At 54.9% G+C, this 27,955-nt stretch overlaps 1 protein-coding gene across 7 annotated transcripts in view; it reads right to left on the bottom strand.

Annotated features, from left to right (window-relative positions):
• The window catches only part of CTIF (cap binding complex dependent translation initiation factor), a 282,057-nt gene that overhangs the window by 155,288 nt on the left and 98,814 nt on the right, over positions 1-27,955 (bottom strand). For all 7 annotated transcript variants that reach the window (XM_025429643.3, XM_025429642.3, XM_025429644.3 and 4 more), the window contains 3 exons: positions 22,909-22,982; positions 21,704-21,808; positions 17,014-17,089 (listed from right to left, as the gene is read on the bottom strand). In XM_025429643.3, coding sequence (XP_025285428.1) covers positions 17,014-17,089; positions 21,704-21,808; positions 22,909-22,982 — 255 coding nt within the window. The remainder of the gene's footprint in view (positions 1-17,013; positions 17,090-21,703; positions 21,809-22,908; positions 22,983-27,955) is intronic.

Below are 27,955 nucleotides of genomic sequence, written 5' to 3' on the forward strand. Positions count from 1 at the left end.
ATCCTTGGCCCCTCCATGGAGCGCATTTGCCCTGATGGCTCTTGGCTCTTAGGTGGGAGCCAGCCTCTCTCTGTCAGGTCTGAACCCAAGCAGATTTTCTCAGGCACCTCAGACAGTTGTGTGTGTGTGTGTGTGTGTGTCCCCTCCTGGAGTTCTTTGAACAACAGAAAAGAAAAAAATCTATTTATTGGCATTCAGGTACATCCTGCCACTACCCCCCTTATATTCTGATCCCAATGGCAGCAAGTCCAGGACCTCTGCCACATACTCGTTCTCCTGCATAGACTCGGCGGACAGGACACTTCATCCCTCTACTCCCAGAGACAAACACCTGCTCCCACTGCTGCTCCCAACGAGTATGGGGAGCTCCGTGTCTTCTTTAATGCTCTCCTTTTTCCTCTGATCACTTAAATCCAACCAATCGGACTTCTGGCTCACATAGTAAATTGACCGCATGCACTAATTTCGATTTCCCCTCCCTAATTAATAATAAAAAAAAAAAGAGGGTAAACCTACAAGAACACAGAGAATGAGAAAAGAGATTTCATCCAAGTTAGGGAAGACATGAAGTGAGACAAGCGGTGGTAACTCAACAGAGGGGAACATAGACCAGAAGTGTGCAAAACGCCCGGGGAGCTCAGAGCTTCAAGAAACCAGGGACCACAGAAGGTGTGGTTCGGATGCTGGGAGGAAAGCCTGGATAGGGACGCCCCAAGTGTCTTTCCCACCCCCACAGCCATGCAATATCCTTCCATCTCCACCTCCAGGCAAAAGGGATTTTCTAGAGAAGCTCTGATCTGAGGACTCAGAGAAATGGATCAAAAGACAGGAGATTCTGTTGCAGTGAGCACACCTAGCACCTGGATCTGGGTTTCTAAAAACTGCCCACTGGGAAGTAACTGGGTTCCATGCCAAATGGATCCTAGGGCTGGGGAGGTGGGGGTGGGAAATACTCAATAAACCCGAACAACTTCTTGTGCCAATAAGTGAGTAAGTATTCAAGGAATAACCATTCAGGGCATTTCAGAAATACACAAAAGTGATCTGAAGGGGCTCCCACTTGTCAAATCTGCAACAATTAGGCATCTCAAGTAGTCATGGGTTATAACCACTAGGAAAGTAAAAATCTCTAAGCCAAGACATATAAACAAACAAACAAGAGAAAGGACTTTCCTGACAGTAGCAAGTCAACTGAAATACGTAGATGGAATTAGAAAAATCACCATTTGCCAACAAACATGATGATATTTTTCAGGCAAGAATCATCAATGGATGCTAAAGATGGGGGTGGTGCAGTGGGGGCAAGTATCATCAGATGCAGCATATTAACACAGTCTCAAATATCTCCCTGCATGATGGTTATTAATTACAAAGGGGAACCTAGTAGCTTCCCAGGAGTGAAGCCTACAAGTTCCCACCTGACAGGTGGTCAATGTCATGGTCACCGAGTCAGCATCTTGTGCCTCCTGGTATCACACACCGAGGACCCCATGCCTCTTCGGTGGCATTCCTTTCAAAATTGTATACATTTAATCACGAGGAAACATTGGACAAACCCAGACTGAGAGACAGTCTACAAAATAAGTGGTCCGTCCTTCCCGAAAAATATCAAGATCGTGAAAGAACGAGGAACCTAACGAGACATGACAATTAAAAGCAACGTGTGACTTTCTACTGAGTTCTAAAGCAGAAGACACAACAAAACCAACTTTTTCTTTAGCACGGCGATTAGCAGGACAACTGGCAAAATGCGAAGGAGGTCTTTGGAGTATGTCATAGGATTCTTTCAATGTTAACGTCCTGATTTTGATGATGAAACTCTGATTATGGAAGAGAATGTCTCTGTTTTTAGGAAAACGGAGGGAGGTTGTTAGGGGGAGAAGTGGCACCACATCCACAATGTGTTCTTCAAACCATCAAGACGAAAATAAGAAAATTATGTAGGGAGTACGATAAAGCAAGCAGGTACGGAGGGGCACAGGGTTGGGTCCAGAGGGTGGTGCAGGCCTCGCTCCTATTTCACGGGAAGTGGGATGATGAGGCTCAGAGGTACGGCACGATCACCTGGCCCTGGGTCAGGGCTCTGTCCTCCTCAGCCCTCTGCCCCCCCAGTTACGCGGCTGAACCCCAGAGGGAAAGGCCAGGACTGTTTTCCAGACACGACCTTAATGTCTGGTCTTCCCATAGTCTGTTTGGCAAGGCCTGAAATTACATTACTGTTATTATTTATAGTCCATTTAATAGTAACTTTTGATTACTGCCTTTGAGGCAGAAGTTAGTGTTTGTTGTTTTATCCCCAGCCCAGCTTCCTCCCGCCACTAGGAATGCGTCAGGGTCACTGCCTGCCACCGACAGTCTCTGAGCTCTGGGACAAACTGCTTTCAACATCGGCCGCCACCCAATGTTCTGGGGTGGTAAACGTGCTCTCCATGCAGCATGAGGTCCGAAGAGAGGAGGCCGAATGATTAGCCTGGGGCTTCCTACTCCTTTCTGGACACGCAAGCTGCCCCCCGTCTCTACCCTGGGTGGTGGCTTTGACCGCCGGCAAGGGTGTAGTGTCACTGGGGGCTCTCCTGACCTTTCTACCTTTCATAGGTGGGAAGGTAGTGAGCATCCCTTACCTGCTGACACCCAGGCCTGCTGGGGTCCATGGGGCATCCGTCGGGGGTACTGCTGGAGACACGAGCAGCTGCTGGAGTCCAGGGCATTGTGTCCATCTTGAATCACTCAACCCTTCGCAAACCCATGTCCTTGGTTGTCAAAGAGGGCAAGATTCTTTGTCCTTCATTGGAGCAAAATAATGATAAAGGACAAATAGACAACCAAAGATTCTGGCAGAAAATTGAAAGGGATGGGTGATGTCCACGACTCATGAAGCTATCAAGGAATTAGGAAGATAGACAACAAATCTGTACTACAAATATTAAACTTGCTACGAGACTGGGTGTCGACTGTCCCAATGCTAGGAGAAACGATAACGATGTGATGCCAGGGAGGTGGTGTTAGCTGCACAATGTGAATGGCGACACAAACGTCTAAAATCAGTGTGTCACAAACCTCAAACTCACACAGTGTTGTATATCTTGATTAGAAAAATAAAGAAAGAAAAAAGAGTGAGAAAAGAAGAAATAAGTAAGAGCCACGTGGGGAGGCCCTAAGGCACTGGTTCTCAAACTGGCACAGGCCTCAGAACCACCTACTGGGATGGTAAAATACTGATCACCGGCCCCACCCCCAGTTTCCGGACCAATGAGACAGAAGGGAGCCCTGAGAAGTTGCACCCCTAGCACATTCCCAGCTCTTCTAATTCCCCTGGTCTGAGGACCCCACTTTGAGAACCACTGTCCTAAAAGTTGCAAAGGCCAACGAGCTGCTTTCAGCCCCTAGGATCTAGAGCGCATGTTGTAGGGAGACCACATGCACACCCCAACGACATGGAGGGGCAGCCCTTCCACAGGTGTATACGAAGTGCCGGCGAAACCCAGGTGAATGAATCAACAAGGAAATGCCTATCAGGGAGGGGTGCACAGGAGGTGCCCTACAGGCAGAGTCTCTGAAGAACAAGAATACGGCAGGCAGGTAAGTGAAGCCCTGAAGGACCTTTAAGGCAGGACCAGTGCTGCTCATCCAGTGCCTGTTAACAAATCACAAGGCTAAAGCCCAAGTTGGGGAGTGACAGGTGAGAGGCCTGGAAGGGGGGCAGACACCAGGAGGAAGGTCTGGGCTTTTCCCACAGGCCTTGGGAATCAGCAAAGAATTTTTAAGCAGGGCGATAAGAAGCTGGGTGAAACCTTTAGCTTTCTGGGTCTCACTTCCTTGTCCGTATAATGGGGTGATGGGCAGGTCTAGGGAGGCTTCTGCGGCTCTCACTGGCTGTGTGATTCAGTAAGGATGGGGGCACCCTGCCATCAGGCCCTTGCAAGGCACAGGGATTCCACAGCCACTCACACTTGCTCCGTCTGTCTGTGACCTGCCGCCTCCAGGACCCTGGGCCAGCCTGGGAAGTGGAGACTGGAGGTGTCACCCACGTCGCTAATCTCTCCCGAGCAAGGCCTCCCTCCCCCAGGCTGTGCAGAGCCCAGCAGCCTGGGATTGTGTAGCAGCTCACAATGGAAGGAAGAGGGTGTAGGAGGGAGGTCCCCGGGCTGACCCTGGTATTGTTCTTGGGCCAGAAGAAAGCTTCCTCCTGCTTGGCCATTGCAAGGCTAGAAATGACGACGTCCAGCCAGTGAGAGTCGGCGCGTCCTGGGGGGGCCGCCTGCCGTCGGGTGGCCTGGGAGCCGGGGCCCATTCACAAACGCCTGCTGCAGAGCACGTAGCCCTGTCCACCCCCACCCCGTCTGCCTGCGGCCTCTGACTACTCCCAGTGAGAAGCTGGGGTAAACGAAAATAACTGGGCTTCTCCGCCCCTGAGCTCACTGCCGCCAGGAAGGGGAACGCGACCAGAAATGGCACACTGGCTAATAAAGGAATAATGGATGCTTCACACCCTTAGCAACACCTTCTTCTTCCTCTAGCCTCAGCTGCTCCTTGCACGGGCCAAGGACAGAGGAGGAAAGGTGCTGGGCCAGAATGCAGCCCGGCTTAGCTAGGGCTGGCCCGAGGCACCAGGGCATCACCAAGACGGCGGGGCTGCTAAGCCAGCCATGAAATGGACGGTCGGGCTGCAGGTGGAGTGGTGCCGCTCCTCTTGTGGTTTGGGGCCTCTCCTAGCAGGGCTGTTGCATCATTGGTGGGTGGGTGGGTGCAGGAGGGTGGACCTGCCTCTGAGCATTGGTAGCCAGGACCCCTGTAGGTCATCCGGCCCCTCTGCTGGCCTCCTGGTCCCAAGCCCACGCCACTCGGAACAGGGCTGGGTGGGGCAGCTCTCGTTTGTGAGATGGCCTGGGCTCAGGCCATCACCGTGGCCTTGGTGAGGCAATACTCCGCCTGGCCTTGCTTGGACCTGCCACCTGCACCCCCAGGTGTTCCCTCCCACCTGAATGCTCAAGCCCTCACACACTCAGCAAAGGGTTCTGGACACAGTGTGGCCCAAAGTAGGGCATGGACCAGATGACCTCTCTATTGGGGGGGGGCAAGTCCTGTTTTTAAGGAACACTGGCTTGTCTCTAATAAAGGAACAAAACTTCCTTTGCAGGCCACTAAGGGAAGATGTTTATGGTCCTAGGAATTCCCTACGGGTCCCAGGAAGAGAACACAGGATTGGTCAGGCCCGAGCCCCCGACTTCCCAAATCCTCCTCCCATCACACATTTGGCTGCTCCAGAGCATCTGACTGAGGATCTACTTGTTCAAGACCCAAGGCCTCAGGGATGTGCACTAATGGCTCTCTCTACTTAGAGAAGTGTCCCTATGGAGCTCCCAGGAGCCCCCACTCTCCACAGCCTCTACTGCTTCTGAACCATTACTCTGTTACGTCTGCAGCCCCGAATGCCGTACCTTTCCTTTCCTCTCCAGAGAATCTCCCTGGCTACCCCCAAGGCATCGTTTGAGGTCCGCCTCTTCCAGGAAGCACAAGCACAAGGAGAGGCAGGAAAGAACCAGAGAGACTCACATCTGGCCTAGAATCAAGTCCTCCAAATGTCCATGAAGTCAGGAAAGTGTATGGGGCCACAAAAGAGGGGGGAGCTCTGGGCAGGGGGCGGGGACGGTAAGGACACAGCGGGTGTGAGGAGCAGGGGGGCACAGCTGGCCAGGCCCTGCTCTTGTCTCAGCTTAAGTCCTGCACAGGCAGACGGTTGCTCTCCAAGAGCTAGGTCTTAGAAGGAACCAGGGAAACAACATAGTCTTCACCCCTGTGCTCCCCCAATCACAGGAAGGACCCCTGGGATGCTTCCCAAGCCCGTTTCTTGCCTGTTAACCTCACTGGTTCTGGCTTTGCTTTTCCAGTTATCAATGTGCTACTTAGTAGGGCCACGTCCTGTCTGGAGAGCGGTTTTTTGGTTCATAAAGAGCTGTCATTATATAACCTGGTTTGTATTCTGACCCTCAGGATGGCTCTGCAATAATGTTAGTCAAACAGCTGCATGATCCCACTTCACAGCTGAAGAAATGGAAGATGGAAGAGAATGATCTGGGGTGAACTTCACAACATTCTGCACGTGGAACTGAAGGGCTCTCAGATAAGAGAAGTTGAATGAGCTTCAGGATTTTTGCCAGCTTTTAAAAACTCTTTTGAAAAGAAATTCTCAGGGCTTTTTTTTTCTATGTATATTCTAGATCAGTGTTTGACAAACTTTTCTCTGTTAAGGGCCAGACGGTAAATATTTTAGGCTTTGCAGGCTGGAGGGTCCCCTTGTAACTCCTCGACTCTGTCTTGTGGCACAAATGCAGCCAAAGGGAGCAAACGGCTGGGGGCACCGCATGCCAATAAAACTTTATTTGCAGAAACAGGCTGGCGGGCTGGACTAGGTCTGTGGTCAGTTTGCCATCCCCGTCAAAGACCCTAGGTGTGTCCTGGATAACTGAAGCTGTTGCAAAAGGGAGGCAGCAGTTCCCTGGACCCCTTGAGAGCCAAAAAACACTTGCTACCTGTTGTCTCAGCTCCTTGAGGCTGTGTGGGAACCTACTCTAGACTTGGCCATAGCCAACTCCCTAGGAACTTCCCTAGCTGTCACCAACAAAAGCCTTCACCCCCAAAGTGGCGACTTCTTGTAAAAGGACTCACAAACAACAAAAATAAAAATAGGCTCGCCTCACAGAGCACGTTGCCCATTCCCAATGGGGCTGGCTACCTGGAGGCCTCAGACAGGAAGCCTCGGGATGAAGAACTCCTGGTATCCTCCTTTATTGTCTGTGGCACCTATTTTTGTCCTGAGGGAGGAAGCGCTGGGGAGAGTGGGGGGAGGTGGCCAGAGAGGCAGAGGGAGGGGGTCTCCTAGGTAAGCATTCCTCCCCTATAGCTGGTGCAGGATCTTGGGTCAGCTGGGATTGTGGGGGAGGGCATCAGAAACTGATTTTTTTTTTAAAGTAAAAACCTCATTCCTTCCTCTTTCGAAGGTGTCCATGGGGCTCCTCTCTCTTTCCATTTTTAGTGCCTTCAACAGTAGAGGAAAAAAAAAAGATATCCATTTTCTTGCCCTTGCTTATTAAGGAAATGACATTCACCCTTAACTTGCTGTACGTGACTGCGGTCACCTAGAATATAGAAAATGGTTTTCCAGCATTTCTTCCTCCTCCTCGACATTTCTTACAAAGGGGTGCCAGAGGAGTCGGGCTGCCTGAATTCCAATTTCCACAAGCCCATTTATAAGCCACGTGACCTGGGGCAAAGTATTTGATCTCCGCTCTCTCATTTGCCTTAAGGTCTCTCAAGGCCATAGTAGTAGTACCTCTACTTTATGGGGCCGGGAGGCGAGCTGGAGAGGATGGTAGCCGGCCCGAGCTCTGACAGCGCTTGAGCCCCTGGGGAGGGGGCCCAGGCTCCGGACTGGGGTGCTGGGGATACGTCCCTCGGGAACCGGCGGGCTCATTGCATCATCTGTCATCTGCCACGTATTTAATGAACATGTGCATGTGCCCAGGTGGAGCTCACGCTGCGGTGCAGAATGCAGACCCGGGAATAAAGACAGCAAACGCACGATGAGCGCTGTGGGGAAGGATCAAGGGGGGGGCACGCTGTGTTCCAAGGCCCAAGGCTGAGCGAGCAGGTGACATCTGGCCAGAGACAAGCCAGTGCCAGGACAATGTGCGGGGAGGCCCTGGCGAGTGGCGGCGGTGCGGCTGCCGGGCCGGGACAGTTGGCTGGTGCTCTCGGAGGGGACGGGGAGAAGCCCACGGTCGGTCCCCAGGGAAGGAGGCCGAGACCACGCTGTGCCCAGAAAGGTGCTCGCGCATTACGGGGCGCAGTGAGCAGGTCAGAGCCAACCGCCCTGAGACCGACGGGGGCCAGTGTTTGGGGATGGTGACGGCCCGGGGTTCCAGGCCGGCCTTGCTTTGCATGCGACTGTCCCTCAGCAGCTTGGGTTATTTTAATAACCCTTATGCCTGTGAGTTAGCATATCCTAGAAGTTTCCAGAAGTCTTAGCGACAGAGCTGGCACAGCTCTAGGGAACAATAGTCTCTCCCTCCTGCGTGGAGGGCTGGGAACCTGCGGGGAACCGTGGCTCGCAGCTCGCCAGCCCCGGTCCAGGCGGCACAGCGCCCCCTGCTGAAGAAACAGGTGCCGCTCCTGGGGTGCCACCTGCGTTCCTCCAGGCGATGGGGAAGGGGGGAGGCGGAGAGGGAGGAGGCGGGGTGGGGAGGGGGGTGAGGCCAGGGAGGGGGTGGAGGCCTGGGGGAGGAGGCCGGGGGAGGGGGGTGAGGCCGGGGGAGGGGTGAAGCTGGGGTGGTGGGGGGTGAGGCCGGGGAGGGGGTGGAGGCCCGGGAGGGGGGTGGAGGATGGAGGGGGGTGGAGGGTGGAGGCTGGGAGAGGGGGTGGTGGGGAGAGCCCTGGTCTCCACTCAGGAGAGCAGGGATTCTCATTCTGAAAGCTCCCTTGCCCCTCAGAGCAACAGATTGAGGCGGGAGAGACTCTCATCCTGTCCTTATTTGGGGGCCCAGCAGTGGGGCACGGGGTGCTCCCCTTAGCGCCTCACCCAGGCCTTAGCGGGCCTGACCCCTCTGTGGGCCCCGGGGAAGACGCCGCCGTGGGTGCTCCGCTGCACCCCCCGGGTTCTGCAGGGCCCCTCGGTGGCAGTGGCGGCGCCCGCGTGAAGCCCCACATCCGCCTGTCCACAGTGGGGCTGGTGCTCGGCCCTGCGCCAGGCCGCCCGCGGGGACTGTACGTTACCTGCTCCTAAACCTGGTCAGGTGGCAGAGGATCACCCCAGCAACCGGGTCCCTGCACAGAAAGGTAGGAGGGAAACCAGTGGAGTCACGCGGGTCCTAGCGTCCCACCCACGGCCTGGACAGCACATCCGTCTGACAGAATTCAAGAAAAATGATGGCAACACGTCCTGATGGGAAGCCTCGGGCCCGGCGTAGGATAATCCAAGACCAGGGGCCGGGTTGGGTGCGGGACACAGAAGCACCCAGGGCAGCTGGGGGGCGGAGGCCGCCTCGGGCTGCGGCACCCTGGGGCTGTGCGGGGTGGAGGGGCAGCAGAGAGCCAGCGCACCTCAAGGGGCCCGAGCCTGGGGGCGTCAGGGCAGTGATCTCCGGCCTATTCAATCACTCCCTTGCCCTCACCGTGGATTCAGTCAAGTTTCCTGAGGCCCGGATGATGGAGCTCCACTTTGCCCTCACACAGCCTGCCAGCACCTGTTCTCCTGCCAGGGGCAGGTGGCCGAGCTCTAGAAGGCCCCAGGCCCCACACGGGTAGGCACCCCCCACCCCTGCAGGCTCAGGTCAGGGAACGCTGCTGCACCCCCCTCACTCCCCGGGGAGGCACCCTCCTTGTCCTGGCAGCAGTAGAGACTTCAGGGCGTGTGCCTTCCTCGGAGCAGCCACGTGTTCCCGGGGGCGTTGGGGGACCCCAGAGGCAGGTCGGGCCTTCACAAGGCTGGGCACATTTTGGGCCATGTGCGTCCCTACACTCTGGTGACCACCTCCTTTACCACCCCATCCTGTCCCTTGTTCTGGCAAGGAAGGGCCTCGGCATCGGCCCGGGTGGTTTTTGACATTTTGCATGTTGAGCATCTCAACTTTGGCTGCTGGGGACTAGGGACTTGTGACTGCAAACGCCAGGCTGAGGAGCCTCCAGGGCGGTGCGCTGGTGTCCTCTAGTGGGAGCTGATCGCGGTGCAGCCAGTGTCCCTGTGCGGCCTCTGCGGCGGCAGCTAACAGGCGGGAGGACTGCAGTGACCGCATCACTGCCTCCGCAGGGCTAGCCCCATCCCACCCGCATGCAGCTCCCAGCACAGATGCCCCAAATGCAGGCGGGGACCCCCCCCCCCGCCCCAGGACTCCATTCTAGGACCAACTGTGCAGGTCTCAGCCTCTGCCTGGCCCCATGGCTTCACTGCCTGGAACTGTGACCAATGGGCCCCAAGTCCCTGTCACGCGCTCAGAGCCTCAGCTGCCCTCCCCCCATCAGCAGTGCCAGCTGTAGCTCCCTGGATGCTGCCAAGTGTCCGTGGATGCCAAGATGTGGCTGCTGGCTATTGCCCACCCCCTCAGTGACCACTATAGGTGGGTGGACCTTGGGGACAGCCAGTATCCCCAGCATCAGCCCCTATTAACCAACTAAATCCCTTTTACGGGGAAAGAACTATACGCGGCAGACATGGGCGCCTGTCTGCCCTGTTCCCGGGGCCTTGGGTGCTCCCTGGGACTTGGCCCCAGCAGGCCCAGAAATAGGGGTCCCCGAGGATCCCACGGTGGAGATAGAAGCAGGCAGGGCCATCAGGGCTAGGGTCCTCGGCTCTGACTGGAGGGGAGTTTGGCCACGTACCCGGCTGACAGTATCTGACCTGCTGAGGCACTCCAACCTAGGACCACTCACTGTGCCATGTACCCTATGTGCAACTGCCAGTGAGAGAAGCCAGAGCTCTCTGGAAGTCTACAGTAGGCATTACCTCAGAGGGCCACTGGGGTCATCTGCTCCATACTCGGCCATTCATTCAAGTCCCAGAGAACAGCTTCCGGAGCAGCACGTCTGCAGGCACAGGGCCCACACCTCACCCTATAGGGACTCTGACCTGGGCAAGGCTCAGCGGGGCTGGGGCAAATCACAAAGGCTCCTGGATGCTGAGGAGTCTAAACAATGGTAAGAAAAGGGTCAGGGATGGCACCCTGGAGCTCTGTGGGGTGGGGAGACAGAGCGGGCTGCAGCTTCAATGCTTCTCTTCCTCTGGGTCCAGGAAATGGTGGGCAGGTGGGCATTGAGCCTCGGGCCAGTCTCACCCCTCATCCTCCTGTCCTCCCTCTTCGCCTCCCAGTAGGGGAGGGGAGGCAACACGACAGTCTCCTTATCCTCGGGGGACATGTTCCGAGACCCCAGTGGGTACCTTTAAAAGCCTTGAAACCCAGATAGCACTGACCCCGCCCCTCCACTCTATCTTTCTGGCATACACACTACCACAAAGTTTCATTTATAAATCAGGCACAGTAAGAGATTCATAACAACAAAAACTGCTGTACTGTAATAAAAGTCATGCGAATGCGGCCTCTCTCTAAGTCTCGCCCTTCTTGAGAGGACAGGAGGTGGTAAAATGCCTGTGTGAGGCGGGACGTGAGGTGAGTGACGTGGGCGCTGGGACGCGTGCCAGACGACACAAACCTTCTGATGGTGGGTCCTGCACCTCAGTTGGCCTCAGGTAACTGAGACCGAGGGAAGTGAAACTTCAGATGCAGTTAACTACTGGTTAACCACTTAACAGCCGATGGGTTGAGTTAACTGTGGGTAACGAGAGGGGCTTCTTTCTCCTCCTCAAACTCTAACTTCTGTCGAAGACAGCGCACGAAGCTGGCTCATCTCCGCTCAGGCCCGAGACTCAGTGGGAGGGCTGGGGGTCCCTGGGCTCTGTGTGGGCTTTCCCCTCCAGTGGTCTTCGCCTGGGTGCACAGCACGTCCTCAGTGTATTTAGGACCACTTTAGGAGGTCACCATGGCTGCTTACCCTCCCCAGCCACCCGCGTTCAGTGGCTGAGGTGGGGAACACTGACTGTCCCACAGTGCATCGGGCAGCTTCATCTGATCAAGACTTGTTCCAACCCAAATGCCACTAACTAGGCTAGGTGACCCTGAGGACCCGAAGCTGGGCAACTCAGCCAGCCAGCCAGTCCCATCTGTGAGGGGCTCTGAAGATTGCTGGGAGAACTCAGAAAAATCATCCCAATGGGCTCTCCTAGGGGCCTCAAATTCTACCACCACAGCTGTGCTTTGGGATCAGGAAGCCTGTCAGCTCTGCCCTAATGGTACCCAGATGAAGTACTAATACCCAAGGAGAGGTGTCATGAGCATTACCAGCTAGAACGCTGGGATTCCAACTCTTATGGATGATTTTGATAAAATTGCAGAATGTTCTGTGATGCTTTAAAAAAATATAGATTCCTGGGTATGGTCCAGTGGGTGTGGTCACTAGCCCCGACAATCCCTGCCTCCTGACAGCCGTGCCTTTTTGTGGTCCCTTCTGCACACTATACCTGGTATGGCATGTGGTAGAGTGCCAGCATGTTGCTTCTGAGATTATGTTATACAAGATCGAGACTTCTATGTTGGATGCTCTCCCTCTTATCATTCTCTCTCTCTCTCTCTCTCTTTCTCAATCAGATCACTTGCTTTGGAGGAAGCCTGCTACCATGTTGGGAGGATGCTCAAGCAGTTTATGAAGAGGCCGGCATGGCATCTTCTGCCAACAAGCAAGGTGGAACTGAGGGAGCCATGGGAGGGGCGGTGGTGGAAGGAGGCCCTCCAGCCACAGTCTAGCCTTCAGATGGCTGCAGCCCCGGTCAGCAGCCTGACTACAACTGCAGGAGAGCCTCCCTGAGCCAGAACCCCAGCCAAGCTCTTCCTAGATTCCTGACCCTCTGAGAGTATGTGTGATGCTAAATGTTTTTTAAGCTGCTAGATGTTGAGCTATTTATTGTGCACCAGTAGATAATTCCCATGTCAGGTCAAGGGTCAGACTAGATTGCTGTAGATTTCAAAGCTTCCCAGGCAGATCTGATGTGTACCATGGATTTAGGGACTTATCTGCTGGTGGTTTTCTGGGGGCAAAGCTGATTCAAAGTGGCATGTGTGCATGTGAGTGGCATGCTGAGTGGAGAGAGGTGAAGCCTCCACTGCCAGCAGCCCCTAAGAGTTTAAGGTCACATGTGACCCCAGAGAATGGGAGTGCTTGCTGATTTATGGTTCCTGGAAGAGAGAGAAAATGTGGAATATGCAACCTGAGGGGGGCCTTGGCCTGATGATCCTCACAATGTGTTTAGTAGTAGAACCATTTCCTCAAATGAAATAATTCACAGTAGGCTGACTTAGCAACACCAGCAGAGCAGTTCTGGGTAAGCCCAAGTAGGGGCCCCCATGTCTGTTTCCCCAGCCTCCCTGTTCCCCACCCCTACTAGCACTCCCAAGGCACCTCTGAAGAACCCAAAAGCTTCACAGTTTACAAACCTGTGATCTAGTCCAACTGCCTCCAACTGAGGCATTTTACTGATGAGTAAACTGAGGCCCATGGAAAGGAGGTCACAGAGCACTTCTGGGGCAGAAGCCCACAGCTTGATTCTCCTGACTTCTACTGCAAACTTTCTGCACTACCTGGGATGTCACTTAGGAAAAGTGCACAGAGTGGGGTGGGGTACAGGGGAATGCTCTCTCCCACCTCCTAACCCAGCTATGGGCATCCACCACCAGAGTGGGGGAGCACCTGCCACGCACCAGGCATGGTTCTCAATGCTTCACATGAACTCAGGTATTCAGTCTTCGCCAACACCCCTAATGAAGTAGGTACTGCCGTCACCTTCATTTTACATAGAAGGAAACTAAGGCAGAGCGAGGATAAGTAATTAGCCTGATTTCTTGCTTAGGCAGTATCAGGGCCACGTCTGGGGTCCGGACATGAAGCCCTTACCCCCTGAACTTTGCTGCCTCCCCCTAGGCAGGGGCCCAGCCTTCCCTGCTCTTGGAGCAGAAACGAAAGGCCCTTCACTCTGCTCTGCTCCCCAGGGAGCTGGGAGACAGATGTCAAATAGGAGAAAGTGGTCAGACCTGCTCCCTTTCTGGCCAGGATGTCCCAGGCTTCTGGCTCAATGGCCACCAAGGGGTCAACACCTTACCTAGGGCAGGGGGAAGCTGGATCTTCACCTGGATCTGGGTCTCTCAACTGTATTTTTTTCTATCAATAATGAATGCTATCAGCATTTAGGAATGGAGCAATAAAATCATAATTTCTGAGTACTTTATCCTTTCTGTATCTTTTGCACCAAAGCTAGCTTTACATTAGTGGTGATAATCTAATACAGATCCAGCTCAGAGGAAATTTCAGGCACTGATACCCCATGCTTATGAGCCACACACCGTGGCTGAGAATATTGATTCTTTTTTCTCTCAAACATAGAGGAAAGTTGTAAGGACAGTAAAAGAACTTCCCTGTGCCCCTCACCCAGATTCTCTGACTGTTAATACTTACCACATTTGCTCTGCATCCCATCTAGTTTATCTAAACTTTTGAGGATGGGCTGCAGACACAAGCCCCATATCCCTCAAATACTCTAGTGTGTATTTCTCAAAAACAAGGACATTTGCCTATAAATCCATCATACAGCCCTTTGAATCAGGACACTGACACCCAGGCAACACTACCGCCCCACCCACTGACCCCACTCATGTTCTCCAACTGCCCGACAAAGTCTTCTGGTCCGGGATCTCAGCAAATAACACATGTGGCATTTAGCCTCTTTACTTCCTTCCAGATTAATTGGAAGATTCCCCAGTCTTTTCCTGTCTTTCATATGCAAGCCATTTTAGGGAAATGGTCCTTACATTTGTTTCTTTTTTTTTTTTTCTTACATTTGTTTCTAATGACCAGACTCAGGCCGTGCTTTCTTAGCAGGAAACCCCCCAGAAACGATGTTGGGTTTTCTCTATGCAGCACACCAGACAGCACATGGCGGCCACCCATCCTGTCGCTAAGGATGGTAACCTCAATCACATGGTCAAATTAGAGTCTGCCAGGTTTCTCCGCCAGAAGGTCACACTTTTCCCTTTGTAACCAGGTAAGCCTTATATGTGCCCCAGTCTGCTGCCTGGAAGAGAATTTCCAGGGAGAGTAGTCTATGCAGAGCCAAGGGGTGTCAATGAGTTAAGAGGGCAGAGTTCAAAATTCAGGGAGTCCAAGCAACTAGAATTTGCAAGGCAGAGCACCAGAGAGGAGAAATTCAGAAATCTGCAGATCCTCGAGTCTCTGAGCACTAATTTGTGCGTGTGTGTGAGGAAACTTCCAGGGCCAGGAGAAAGCTTCCTGAAAAGGAATGAACAGAACAACCCCTTGAGATCATGCAGGGCTAGAAATAGTCTGTGTTCCCAGTGGATGAGGTAGAAACACTTCCATTGGGAAGCAATCTCAGAAGGGTATTGACTCAATAGTGGAGCAAAATATGTCCTAGACTAGAGGACTTCTGCCTAACAAGGCTTTAAAAGCAAGCCTTGAAAACATCAAACTTTTTTTGAAGCCACTTAACTGTGTAGAACAATGCCCCAAATATTTAAGTGAATAGCAACAAAAATCCAGCATCCAACAATGTAATATTCCTAATACCTGGCACCTAATCTAACATCACCAGGTGCACACAGAAAAATATGGCTGATGTCCAGGACAGAAATCAACAAATAAAAGCAGACACTGAGGGATCCCTGGGTGGCTCAGCAGTTTAGCACCTGCCTTTGGCCCAGGGTGTGATCCTGGGGTCCCGGGATCGAGTTCCGCATCGGGCTCCTGGCATGGAGCCTGCTTCTCCCTCTGCCTGTGTCTCTGCCTCTCTCTCTATCTCTCTCATTCTATGTCTATCATGAATGAATAAATAAAATCTTATATATAAAAAAGCAGACACTGAAATGACATAGATGACAGAATTAGTACAGAAGAACCTTAACACAGGTATTATAAATATATTCCAGATGCTCAAGAAGATTGAGGAAAGCATAGGCATAAAGAAGAGAAAAATGGAAGAGAGAGGAAAAAAGATCCAAACTAAACTTTTAGACACGAACAGTAACACATCCGAAATGCAAACTACACTGGACGGGATTAATGGTAGGCTAGACTTTGCAAGAAAAGACTAGTGAGCCTGAAGACACAGCAATGGAAACTATCCAAAATGGAGCATGGAGCACACTTTAAAGAAGAAAGACTTAAAAAAAAAAAAAAAAGGCAGAGTTTGGTGAGCCATTGGAAAATATGAAGATAAACAGAAGACATAATTAGAATCCCAGTGGGTGGAGTAGGGGGTGGTGGTGGCAATGGCTGAAATTTTTCCAAATTTGATGAAAACCATAAATGTACAGATCCAAGAAACTCAATAAACCCCAAATGGAGGAAACAAAGAAACACCAGCCCAAGGTGTATCCTCTTCAGATTACTGAGGCCTTGACTTACATTGGCTTGTCTCTCATTAATGGGCCTGAGGGGGATGCCTGGGTAGCCTGGTGGTTTAGCGCCGCCTTCAGCCCAGGGTGTGATCCTGGAGTCCCGGGATCGAGTCCCACATTGGGCTCCCTGCATGGAGCCTACATCTCCCTCTGCCTCTGTCTCTGCCTCTCTCTTTGTGTCTCTCAGGAATAAATAAGATCTTAAAAAAAAAATGGGCCCAAGACATGATAACTGCACCCACAAAATGGGAAAAGCACACAAAAAAGGGAGCAGGAAGCGAATGGATGCAGTTGATGTGGCATGAGTTTCAGGAGAGAAGGAAAGGCTGACATGGTGACTGGTGGCAGGTCTCACTGGCAGGGCAGGGCTCAGCCATCTGGGAGACTGGCTCTCACTCTGCTGCCGCAGGCCCCAACCCCATACCCGGATGCAGCTAGATTCCTGCTGTTTCTGCCTGATAACCAGCACCAGAAGCATCTAGAGATGCAGATTTGCTGTCTCTTTGCTGAGTGGCTCCTGTGGTCCCAGAGCCTGGCTCAATTCAGGGAAAGAAGCCCAATCGATGGCAAAATCAGCAAGCACAGCAGATACCTGGAGATGTAGGATTAACTCCACTTCTCAAAAGCCTAAAAATAGCCCCGACCACATTGGAAATCCCAGCAGTCCCACTGGAACACACAGCAGGACACTGCACCTGCAGAGATTACAGGTCAAGGGATAAAGAAACTTCCAAGTACTTGGAGTTGCCAGAGAATGGCCCCATTTCAATTCTGGGGGATGTCAGGCCTGCCACCAATGCCCACAGCATAGCTGAGAGTGGGCTGTCGCACACATCACAGTGGGACACCCTGGACCTCAGCAGGTGTCCAGTCCTGCCCACCTACCACTGCGGTAAATCCAGCTGCACCTTGTCTGAGCAACAGGCCAAAGGAGTGTGTATGCACTGCCCAGGCAGAGGATCAGGATCCGGCTGGAGGCAGTTGGAGACTGTGCTCCTGCACCTACCTGCCAGGCTGGGAGGACCTTCTCGATGTCATTCAGGTTGATCCCATCCCCATCTTCTAGCTTCCCCTTTCCACACCTGCACCAGAAAAGATAGAAAGGCACTGAAAAGTTGGCATGTTCGTGTGTCTTATCCCAGCCCAGCAAGCAGGGAGAGCAGGGACAGTGGGGAGACCACCTGGCCCTGCCTCCTCAAGGCCTCCAGGGTCAGTCTGTCCCACCCAGAAGGAACAGCCCCGGAGACGCGTGCCCTCCTTCCCCCGCCTGGCAACACAGGCCCTGCCTTGAGAATGAAGGATGTAGTGCAGGCGGGAATGCTAGGACCAGTCCAGGTGCAGGGAGCACTAGGGTTACATCCAGCCCCCAGGGAAGTAACAAGGGACCTGAGCTCCCCTTGACCCTTCCAGGCAAAGACGCTAAGCTCCTTGCTGTAGAATACCCCCAAAACCGTCACAGCTCCTCCAAAGGCCCATCACCTAACGCAGTAGACCAAAGGGACAATGACCAGGCAACTTTCTTGAGGTCGCACAGGCCCACCACAGGGATTTCTCCTTCCATGGCCCGCTTCTGGGCCAGTCCAGCAAGCCCATTGGGATGCTGGTGCTGTCTTCATGCCCTATGTGGGCAGGCCTATGCTCAGGCCACAGATGCCGACCTCAGCTGTCAATCAAGCACCCCTGTCTTCTGCATGCTAAAGGTGCAGACTCTGGAACCAGACTGCCGGGCTGGAACCCCAGCTGCAGCCCTTACTAACTGGGTGACCCTAGGCAAGTCACTTAACTTCTCTGGACCTCAGTTTCCCCATTTGTAAAATGGGGATCATTAGTGGTATCTAAGGTGGCAGGAGGATTAAGTCAGTTATTGAAGTGCTTAGAACCATGCCCGGCACATGTGCACCCCCCATACACACCCATATTTACATACCATATTTAATGGTAAGCGTATTGTTATGGTAAATATGGGTAATAATGACATCAAGTTATAATAAGATAAATAATATGGTAAGTATATTATTACCACCAGGGCTACTGCTCCTAATACTGTTTATAGCTGTATTGCTACTATTACTGTTTTTGCTACTATTTTCCTGCTACTGCTATGGCTGCTGCTGGAGGAAGAACACAGGCACAGAGACATTAAGTCAGGGCACCTGGGTGGCTCAGCGGTGGAGCGTCTGCCTTCGGATCAGGTCGTGACCCCAGGGTCCAGGATGGAGTCCCACGTCGGGGTCCCCGCAGGGAGCCTGCTTCTCCCTCTGCCTGTGTCTCTGCCTCTCTCTTTGTCTCTCATGAATAAATAAATAAAATCTTTAAAAACAAAAGAGAGAGCCTAGACTCTGGAGCCGCCCCGGCCCATGCAGGTTACTCATTTCTGTGCTTCCTAGTTCTCATCAACTGCCAAGGGAAGATAATAATGCTCCTCCCTCCTTAGGTTTGGTGAGTTTTAAATAATATGAGGTGAGCACTTGGAACAGGCCCAGGATAGATTAGTTAGTGACCACTGCTCAGTGTTATCATTAGGGACCCCGGCACCTTGAGGGCCACTTGGCATGAGGGCTGTAGCATTTTCCAGCCGCAGAATTAACGCAACTCTGAAATTCCAGAGCATTTATTGGTTCAGTATTTGCAGGGCATCTCTTGTGTTTTTGGCCCTGGGAATCATGGAAAATGAACCCAGCCTAGTTCCCACCCTCCACCACTCACAGCTCTTGGGAAGCAAATCCTCATCTAAGGGCAGTGAGCAATAATCACTGTTGGGGGGTTGGGGCAGCATGCGACAGATGTCACGAAAGCCTTCCAGGTGGAGGGGCCGCAGTGGCTGCAAACCCCAGCAGGGCTGGGGTGGGCAGAAGAGGGTAGGAGGCCGCGTCCTTGCCCCTGGCTGACAAGTGCTCTAGTGTGGGCTCCGGCCAGGGCTGGGCCCCGGCATAAACCATGCATAGACCGGGCAGCACAGGCATAGACCGGGCAGCACAGGAACCCAGAGGAATGCTGCCCAGAGGCATCCAGAGGGTCTGAGGCAGAGGGAGGGAGGTGGGTCATGAGCTGGTCAAGCGGAGAACCTGGGGGAATGTGTCCGGGGCAGAGGGCAACATGGCAATGGCCTGAAGCTAAGCCCGAGTCTGTGGCCATGGACCTCAACGAGCCTGCCCGGCGGAGGGGGCGGGGGAGGCGAGGGTGGCCAGGGGGCAAGATGGTGCTAGATGGCCAGGGTGGGAGGGGAGTAAGGAAGGTGTGATGGGCACGCCCCCTCCACCCCCACCCATGTGATATGCTGGGCTGCCTGCAGATAAGGAGACAAAGAAAGGTCTAGAAACATCCAACTATCTTTGAAGTGCAGGCTGGTTGGTGAAGGTACCAGAGGCTCACATCTGGATCATCCGCAGGGGCAGCGGGAGGGGAGGAAGCTGGGGACCCGGCTGATTGGGATGGCTGACACCCTGTCCCCGGGTCATGTACCCCACAGAGGGACTCCTGGCCACCCTGAGCTCCAAGCACATGCTAGACAGCAGCCCGGCCCAGCCTGGGCACAGCCTCCCATCCGCCCCTCAGCAGCCTACAGGGGCGTGGGGGGCTGTGTCCAGGGACGGTGCTGTCCCCCCAGACCCAGCCGGCTGGGGTTGGCAGCTGCCTGGAGGGCCCCCAGGTTAGGAGGGCAGAAGGTTGCCACAGACCGGCTGAGTCACTGCTGCTGCCAGGGTTTCCACGGCAACCGCCTTCTCTGATTTCTGTCCCTCCATGGCAACATGGGCTGCGGGGCGCCTTGGCAACCACGGGGGACCCTGCTTCTGAGGGACACACTGGGCGGCTGGGCTCCAAGGGCGACACAGCCTCTGCCTTGCCCACAGGTGGCCACTGGACTGACACCCGGGATCTGCCAGGAACAGGGATGCTGAGTCCTGCCCCCCCTGCTGTACCTCAATCTAATAGGGCGCCTCCATGCAGGCTGGCTCCCCTCTGTAAGCAAAACACGACTGGGGAGTTCTGATGGAACCCACACAGGCTAGACAGTGGGGAAAGGAGCCGTGCTGAGAGGCTGGGGGCCCTGGGAGAGTATGAGCCAAGTGATGCACTGCCTCTCCCCAGAAAAATTCACACAAGCAGATGATTTTGCATGAAAGTTGAAGGGGTTAAGCTGATCCACAGGTGCTCCGGTGTGTGGATGGCTTGAAAAGGCCTCACATCATGGCTCTTCTACTTGGGCAAGCTAGTTGGCCTCTCGCAGATGCATTTCTCTCATCCTTGAACTAGAGACCAGAACATCTCCCTTCCTGGGCTGGTGCTCATTTCACTACTACTGTGTGTGTGTGTGTGTGTGTGTGTGTGTGTGTGTGTGTGTGTGACAGGGTGGTCAGAGTGGGGTGGGCAGCAGGTGAGACGCAGTGACGTTTAATGGTGGGGGCGGGGGGGGGCACACGACAAGTGAAAGCCATCAACATAATAAAAAAAAAAAGGGAGCACAATAAGTGTCAGCAAAAGACGTGCAAAAATTGCAAGCCCTGTACATTGCTGGTGGGAATTCAAATTATTCAGCCCCTGCGGAAAATAGTTGGGCAGTTCCTCAAAAATCTAAGATGTGGAATTGCCATGTATGGCACTGTGATTTATACAGGTATATCTGGTCTTTGTCCCCAGTCTTGGTGCAGAAGTCCTAAATTCCTTGGAATTTCCTAAGCAATGACAGAGATCAAGGGGTCTGTTTTTATGTTAATGAGGCAACTTATGCAAAAACACCTAAGGAACCTGAGGGAGGGGGCTACTTGACAGGGGACCCCACTGTGGGATTGAAGGGTTAGAACTTGCCAGAGACAGCCAGCCTCATATCTGCACCCTGCCCTGCTCCCCTTTCCCATGAAGGGAGCCCCAGTGAGGTGCAAAAGGAAGAAGCCAGAGGAAGGAAGACGCAATGTCCCCAGGACTCTTAGCAATCCTGCTCCAGGGGGCCACGCGCGTGCTGGGAACCCGGAGTCTGTGCTGGGTGTGGGCGGAAGCACCGGGTCCTGGCCCCTCGCTAGTGCATCCCAGCCTGCAGGCTCTCGCCTCATCTTCCAGACCCCTACCCGGACCACAGCCGTCATTCTCACCAGCTGTGGGCCATCTGGATTCCACAATCACAGCCTCTCTCTGTCAGAGGATGCTGACCCCCACCGGGGACACACCAGCCCTGCCTGGACTCAGTCCGGGTTTATAAAACAGAGAACGGAAAAAAACCCCACCCAAACCCCATCTGTCTCAAGCCCCTGTGTCGGCCACCCTGCTGTCCTGAGGTCAGCTCAGGCCCGGACGCATTGTGGAGAGAAGAAGGCGATGCCGACATGTGAAAAAAGCAGAGGAGGAGACAGCCCGACACTACACTGGCAGTTCTCCAGGTGGGGCCCCGGGACCAACAGCACCGGCACCCCCGGGAACTTTTCAGGAATGCACGTTCAGGCCCCACCCCAGACCTCCTGGTTCCGAGTTCAGGGCGCTGCTCCGGGTGTTCCGACAAGTCTCCAAGCGGCCCTGACCAGATGTGGGGAGACCCGTGGCGCCAGATGGCGGACAAGCAGGGAAGGGGAGCGGTCCCGGGGGGAGGCCAGGGAGCCTGCCTGCGCTTCTCGGTGGAGCGCCTCTCTGGGCAGCAGCGCCGGTGCCCTCGGAGCCGCCTACCCCCGCGCGGCCCGGCCACGGCCACGGCCACGGCCACCGCTTACCCTTCCCGGTCGATGTGCGGCAGGGGCTGCTTGGGCGTGTGTCTCAGCTTCCGGTGGAACTGGGTGAAGTCCAGCTTTTCGGGCTGCAGGTCCCAGGTGGCACCACTAGAGGGTGAGAAAAGACGAGGCAGTGAGGTGAGGGGGGCTGCCCAGCGGGGACACGGGGACATGGGGGGGGGGCACCCGGCCAAGGGCAGGGTCAAGGCCAGGGGGTGAGAGGCTGCTGCGAGGCCCTCACCGCTCCTCAACGCTGCTGCCCAATGACGCGTGTCCCTAAACACACGTGTTGCTTTGTTGCCCCCTCTACGGTGGCCCCCCCAAAGCACGGCCGTCGGCTTTCACACCCGCCTTTGAGGACGGCGGCAGGAGAAGGGGCCCGGAACCTGTCAGAGAAGCTTCTGAGGCAGCTCTGAGGGCGAGGCGGCCAGTCAGCGGGACAGGAGGCCGGTGCCACGAGTCCCGGGCCCCGGAGCCCGGCGTGCTTCCCTCCCGGGCCGGCGCTGCGGCTGGAGCCCCCCGGCGTCCGCCAGCTCCACGGCCGGGCGAGCACAGCTCAGGGCCGCGGCCACCGGAGCCCGGAGCCATCTCTCCCCAGGGGAGTGAACACACGCTCGGCCCCGCTGGCAGACCTGTCGGGGGCACCAGCCCCCCACACTGACGTGACCCTGGCCACTACCTCTCCTTCCACCCCGGCCCATCAGGAACCTCCCAGAACCTCCCAGAGTCCGAACCGCTGACAACCCCTCCTTCCCCCAGGCCTCTCCTCTGCAGGCCCCCCCCCCCCCCCCCCCCCCCCCCCGCAGTGCCTATGACCCCAGGCTGGGGGAGGAGCCGCAGTCACTGACTGGCCACCACAGCCCCTTCTCTGCTCTTCCAACCACCAGGCCACCCTCTGCCTTCCCACCCTCTCCCCGGCCGCCTGTTAGCACCGGGCTTCTCTTCCCCTCAACCCTCTCTCAGACTCCTCCTCCTTGTCTTACTCTCTCTCCCTTGGATGCTCCCCCCTCATTTCCCTGCCTTCAATCTTCTCCTCTCTCTCTCATCTCCTTCCTCAGCAGCCTCGTCCCTTCTACTTCACCCCCTTTCTGTCTTCCTCCACTTCCTGACCAGCGAATGCTCCACGTTTACTCAATTTCCAAAGACCCCGCAGGGCTTCTGTAAGGACAAGACAGCCAGAGGCATACGCCACGCACAAGAGGGATTACCTGAAGGAATCAAAGGTGTTGGCAGCCCAGATATCCGTGCCCAGCATGTCCAGAGAGTTGTCTTTGCTGCCGTTCTGGAAAAGACGGGAAATGAAAGGGTGGCGTTATTTGCTTGGTCCGGGCACTGAGGACAAGCAGGCAAAGGCTCATTCCCAGAGAGCGCTGCAGAGGCCTCCGGTCTCTCCCCTCGGTTGGTTATTCTGGGCAGCCTGGAGGCTGGAGCAAGCTGCTGGAGTGAGCAGCCTGGCTAGGGCACCCAGTAGGAGTCACAAGGACCCCTGGCCTCTCCCCGGGCACGGACCCTCACTTGGGTGGCGTCTGACAACTGTGCAGTCAGGTGGAGAAATAGCCTGAGTCTCTGCTGCCCCCAGCCCTGTCCTCAAAGCCTCCACACTAGTGAGCTGTTGCCACCACCACCAGCCCGACGGCAGCGGCCTCTTCCCGGCACAGAGGCAGGCCCGCATCGAGGGGCTGACTTCCTCTGGAGTTGGGTCCCCACTTCCCCACACCAGGCAGCACTGAAAAGCCCCCACTGACCATGGCTATACTAGTGATTAAATTCTCTAAGTCACCCTCTCCAGTCCTCGTCCTCCAACATTCCCTACATGATGTATCCCATAGGAAGAAAGCACTTTATTCCATCCAGTTTCTAGAATTTGGCTTCTCTGCCCTTTGGCTGCTGATCCCCCCATGTTCTCCAGCAACTTGCCTTGGCTCCTGACGCCATCCATCCCTCGCGACCCCTGGGGTCCACCTTCATCATCACACCCTTTAAAAACCATGCTTCTGCCTCCAGTCAGCTGGGCATGTGCATATGCCTTATGGCCCAGAAGTCACGTCCAGGTATAGACACGACCGAAATGTGCGGAGATGTTCACCAGCGGTGTGAAGCCCAGAGGCAGGGGCAGTACTCCTCACGCTAGGGCCACACTGGCAACCACTGAAATGCTTTACCAGCAGAGCAGACACATAAATTGTGGCCTATTCACGTACTGGAATAGTACACGGCAGGGGAATGAACAAACCAAAACAACGTATAACAGTGTAAGCAAATCCCCCAAACACAAAGTAGAACCAAGAACCCAGGCGTGAAGAAGTCCCGACTCTATGGTTCAACTTATATAAAGCTCAGGGGGTCCCCGGGGGGGCTCCGTCGGTGAAGCGTCTGCCTTCGGCTCAGGTCATGATCTCAGGGTCCTGGGATTGAGTCCCGCACCAGGCACCCTGCTCAGCAGGGTCTGCTTCTCCTACCCCTCCTCCCTGCTCATGTTCTCTCTCTCTCTCAAATAAATAAATAAAATCTTTTAAAACTTTACATAAAGTTAAGGAACAGGCAACTAATTAATCTATAAAGAAAGAATCCAGATAGCACCTGGAAGGGGGGCCCTGGGGGGCTGGTAATGTTTCTTGAGCTGGGTGTGGGTTACATAAATGTGTTCAGCTTATGAAAACCCGCTGAGCTGTGCAGGGTGACGTGTGCACCTCCCCAGGGGCCAGCCCGTGAACGGTCCCACCTGCTATCTTCCCTGGTGGCCGCCCACCTGCAGCCCGCAGCCCACATCACCCCAGAGCCTACTGAACAAAGAAGCCCCAGGGGACTAGAAACGAACCGGAACCAGGCTCAACGAGCCCGTCCCTGCCTCTCCCACTGACCAGACGCCAGCTCTTTAACAAAGAAGCCTTGTGATCTGGGGGCTGCGTTTGGTTAGAGTCGCTTCATTTTGGTCCCAGTGGTCAGAGCTGGGCGGCACGCGCCGCTCCCTCACTGCAGCATTCCCAGCTGGCCCGGCTCACGGCCCGCATGTGGAACAACCTCGTTTCCAGGGACACGGAGCAGTTTGTGGGTGCGTTTCAGCCTTCAGTCAGTCGGAGGGACAGGGGCACAGTGGCTGGTAGACAGGAGGAGTGGTCCAGCCTCCCGGGGCGGGGGCAGGGGGAGCAAGTGCTTGGACTCTCACCGACACTGGCAAGAGAGCAGTAAATGGGGGTGGAGGGGACATGGGGGTGGTGCGTGACCTCATCAATGAAATTGGGACTGGCCCCTCCCTGTGGCACGACCAGCCCGAAGCCCCAGGTTCTAAGTGACAGGCTCTCTCCGCCCACTGTCCCCTGAGAGCTCCCACAATCCTCTTGAGAGTCACCCCCCCTGACTCGGGGCCGTAAGCCTCTCCATACCGGGCCACGCGGTGGCTCTGTGCACCTGCGGGCTTCCTACCACACCTGCCCAGGCTGCATCCCTGAGCCCTTCCATTACGGACAGTGTCCTCCTGACCCCACACTGCACCTCCCCTGCCCCCCCCGCAGGTGGACCCCACCCTGCAGGGCTTGGCTCCTCCACCCACGTGGCTGACGTGTGGCAGCACAGTCCAGCCATGGCAGTTCCCACTCCGATCTCCTGGTAGGGACCCCTCTTCCTGCACCAGATGGGACACCCTGGCTGGCAGGCATCTCCCTGGGTCCCCCAGGGCTCTTTGCTCACTGCCTAGGAGGCGTCTGCAGAGCTTCAGTAAATGTTCACTGTCTTCTTCCAGCTTGTGTTTTCCTCTTGCCATGATGACCTTGCCTCGTGACCTCAGTGAATCCGGACATGAGATTCCTTGTATTCACGTAAGGCGGCCTCTGAGAGATGGGCTTCTTCCGGCTGGCATGCACGCTGCCACCAGCCCTCTCCCACCGGGGGCAGACATCACTAACCCACTAGGGCCTGATTTACAGGCCTCGAATCAGCTGGCTGCTCATGTTCCAGTTCACCCCCTTCGTCCCTTCTTGCATTGCCTCATTGTCCCCCCACCCCCCAAGTCCTGGGACCTGGCTTGCTTCAAATGCAGCTTTGAAATTGCATAAGGCCAGAGGGACTCTTATCAGCCCCCACGAGGAGACAGTCCCCAGGCCTCCTGAGATGTGAGCTGGCACGTTCACCACACCCTTCCCCGACCTCAAATGTAATCGCCCGTGAACATTTCACAATTCTTTTTTTTTTTTTAAAGTAGGCTGCACGTCCAACGTGGGGCTTGAACTCATAGCCCTGAGATCAAGAGTCGTGAGCTCTCTTAATTGAGCCAGCCCCCACAGGTAGTAGGACGTCTCGAATGCAAAGGTCAAAGAACAATAACAACAAAATCAAATAAATAAATCCTGCTTCTGAAGCACATGTCCAAGACCTCGCCCAGAGTGCAGTTCACTGTCCTGCAGGGTAGCAGCACCAAGTCCCTTTCCCTGAACCCTGACCCTTTAAACACCCAACTGACTCTGGCACTTACAAACTCAGCTTAAGGGGGCCACTGCTTGTCATTGTTCCTTTCTAAGAATGTTAAATTGTGGGGCGCCTAAGTAGCTCAGCTGGTTAAACATCCGACTTGAGGTTTTAGCTTGGGTCATGATGTCGGGGTCATGAGATGGAGCCCCGCATCGGGCTTCATGCTCAGTGGGGAGTCTTCTGGAGACTCCCTCTCTCCCTCTCTCCCTCTGCCCTTCCCTCAACCCACACACTCTCACTCTCTCTCTCTCTCTCAAATAAATAAAAAAGTTAAATCTTCCAGTAAGTTTTTTTTCGCCAAACTGTTTTCCTGGGATAAAATGCACGTAACATAAAATTTACTGTCTTCGTTTTCAAGCATACAGTTCAGCAGTGTTAAGTCCGTTCTCACTGTCATGCAGCCCTTGTCACCGTCCATCTTCAGAACCCTTCTCACCCTCTAAAACGGAAACGGTAGACGCCACCCCCACTAACTCCCTGTCTCGCCTCCCCCACCCCCCACCCCCGGCCCCCAGCGCCTACCTTCCTACTTTCTGGCTCCATGACTGGCACCACTCTGAGCATCTCACACAAGTGGAATCATAGCCTTTTGGTGCTTTACTGACTTTACTTAGCACAATGTCCTTGAGGTTCATGCGCGAGCCCCAGGAGCGGGTAGGCCCCTTGATGACAGCTGCCTTCTCTTCTTGTGCCTCTTCTTGGCCTCTTCCTGGCCAAGCTGGGCTCACAGTAGGCCCGCCTCCAATGCCTGCACCTCCATCAAGCGGATTCTAGCCTGTACATGGGGGATGGGCAACCCTGCTGCTCTCGTCATGTCTGAAAGACTGAGTCACGGAAGAGGATGTCAAGAGAGCCATTTGCCAACCCAGGATTCTGGGCCACTGGAGAGCGAGGAACGTGGGCAGGAGAGAAAATGCCCATGACAAAGGGATGGGAAGGTCATGGCCAGGAGAAGAATAACGTGGACGGCAGGCCTGGAGCTGCGCCACTCAGTGGCCCTGGAGGAGGTGATGGCACTGAGCAAGCAGGAGGACCCTCAGGTGCCAGGGGCTGCGGGCTGGCGGTTGGGCCTGTCCATGTTGAACAGAGCAGGAAGGTAAGTCCATTAACAGGTGAGGGGGCAAGGCTGGAGAAGCTCCCAGTGAAAGTCTTGGTCGCAGGGGATGACCGACATATGGTGGCTCTACTCGCCACAGTAACTGGCATAGAACAAGAATCGGACGCTTCCTCAGTGCGTTGCGGTGGAAGGTGACAGGGACGCAATCACCGCATGCAGCCGTTTCTCAACAGGCACTGGAGACACTGCCTGGCGCTTGGAAGCAAAATCGAGCTCCTTCAAATCTCAGCCCAGGGAGGAAAGACCCTCGCCTGCCGAGCCTTCCTTGGCTGCCCCTTGTCAATGCTGAGATGGCGGTCCAGGCAGTGCCTGGAGGGGCCAGGCCTCACCCGGCCGAGTGACTGGGTGCTGCAGGGAAATGAGACCACCAGTTCCCCAGCCCTGGGCTGGCAGCATCCAAGCCGATGGGGAGCCACCTTGCCGCAGCACGTCAGGTCCTGTCAAGACCCTTGAAGTGTCTGGAGAGTCCCCCTTTATGGAGTTCTGGACACCAGTCCTTGAACCTGGCAATCCTCCCTATATGCGTGCATGCACCCATGCCTCCTGCTCCTCAAGGCCTCCTGTGGTTACAGAGGGGTTTGCCCATAAGCCCATGTAGGCTGTACAAGCCCAAGAGGGGCAGGGGCTTGCAGACAGACAGACCCATGGACAGGCAGATGGCAATCTGGTTTCTG

Source organism: Canis lupus, chromosome 7 (assembly GCF_003254725.2).
Source record: "Canis lupus dingo isolate Sandy chromosome 7, ASM325472v2, whole genome shotgun sequence".
NCBI classification, from domain to species: domain Eukaryota; kingdom Metazoa; phylum Chordata; class Mammalia; order Carnivora; family Canidae; genus Canis; species Canis lupus.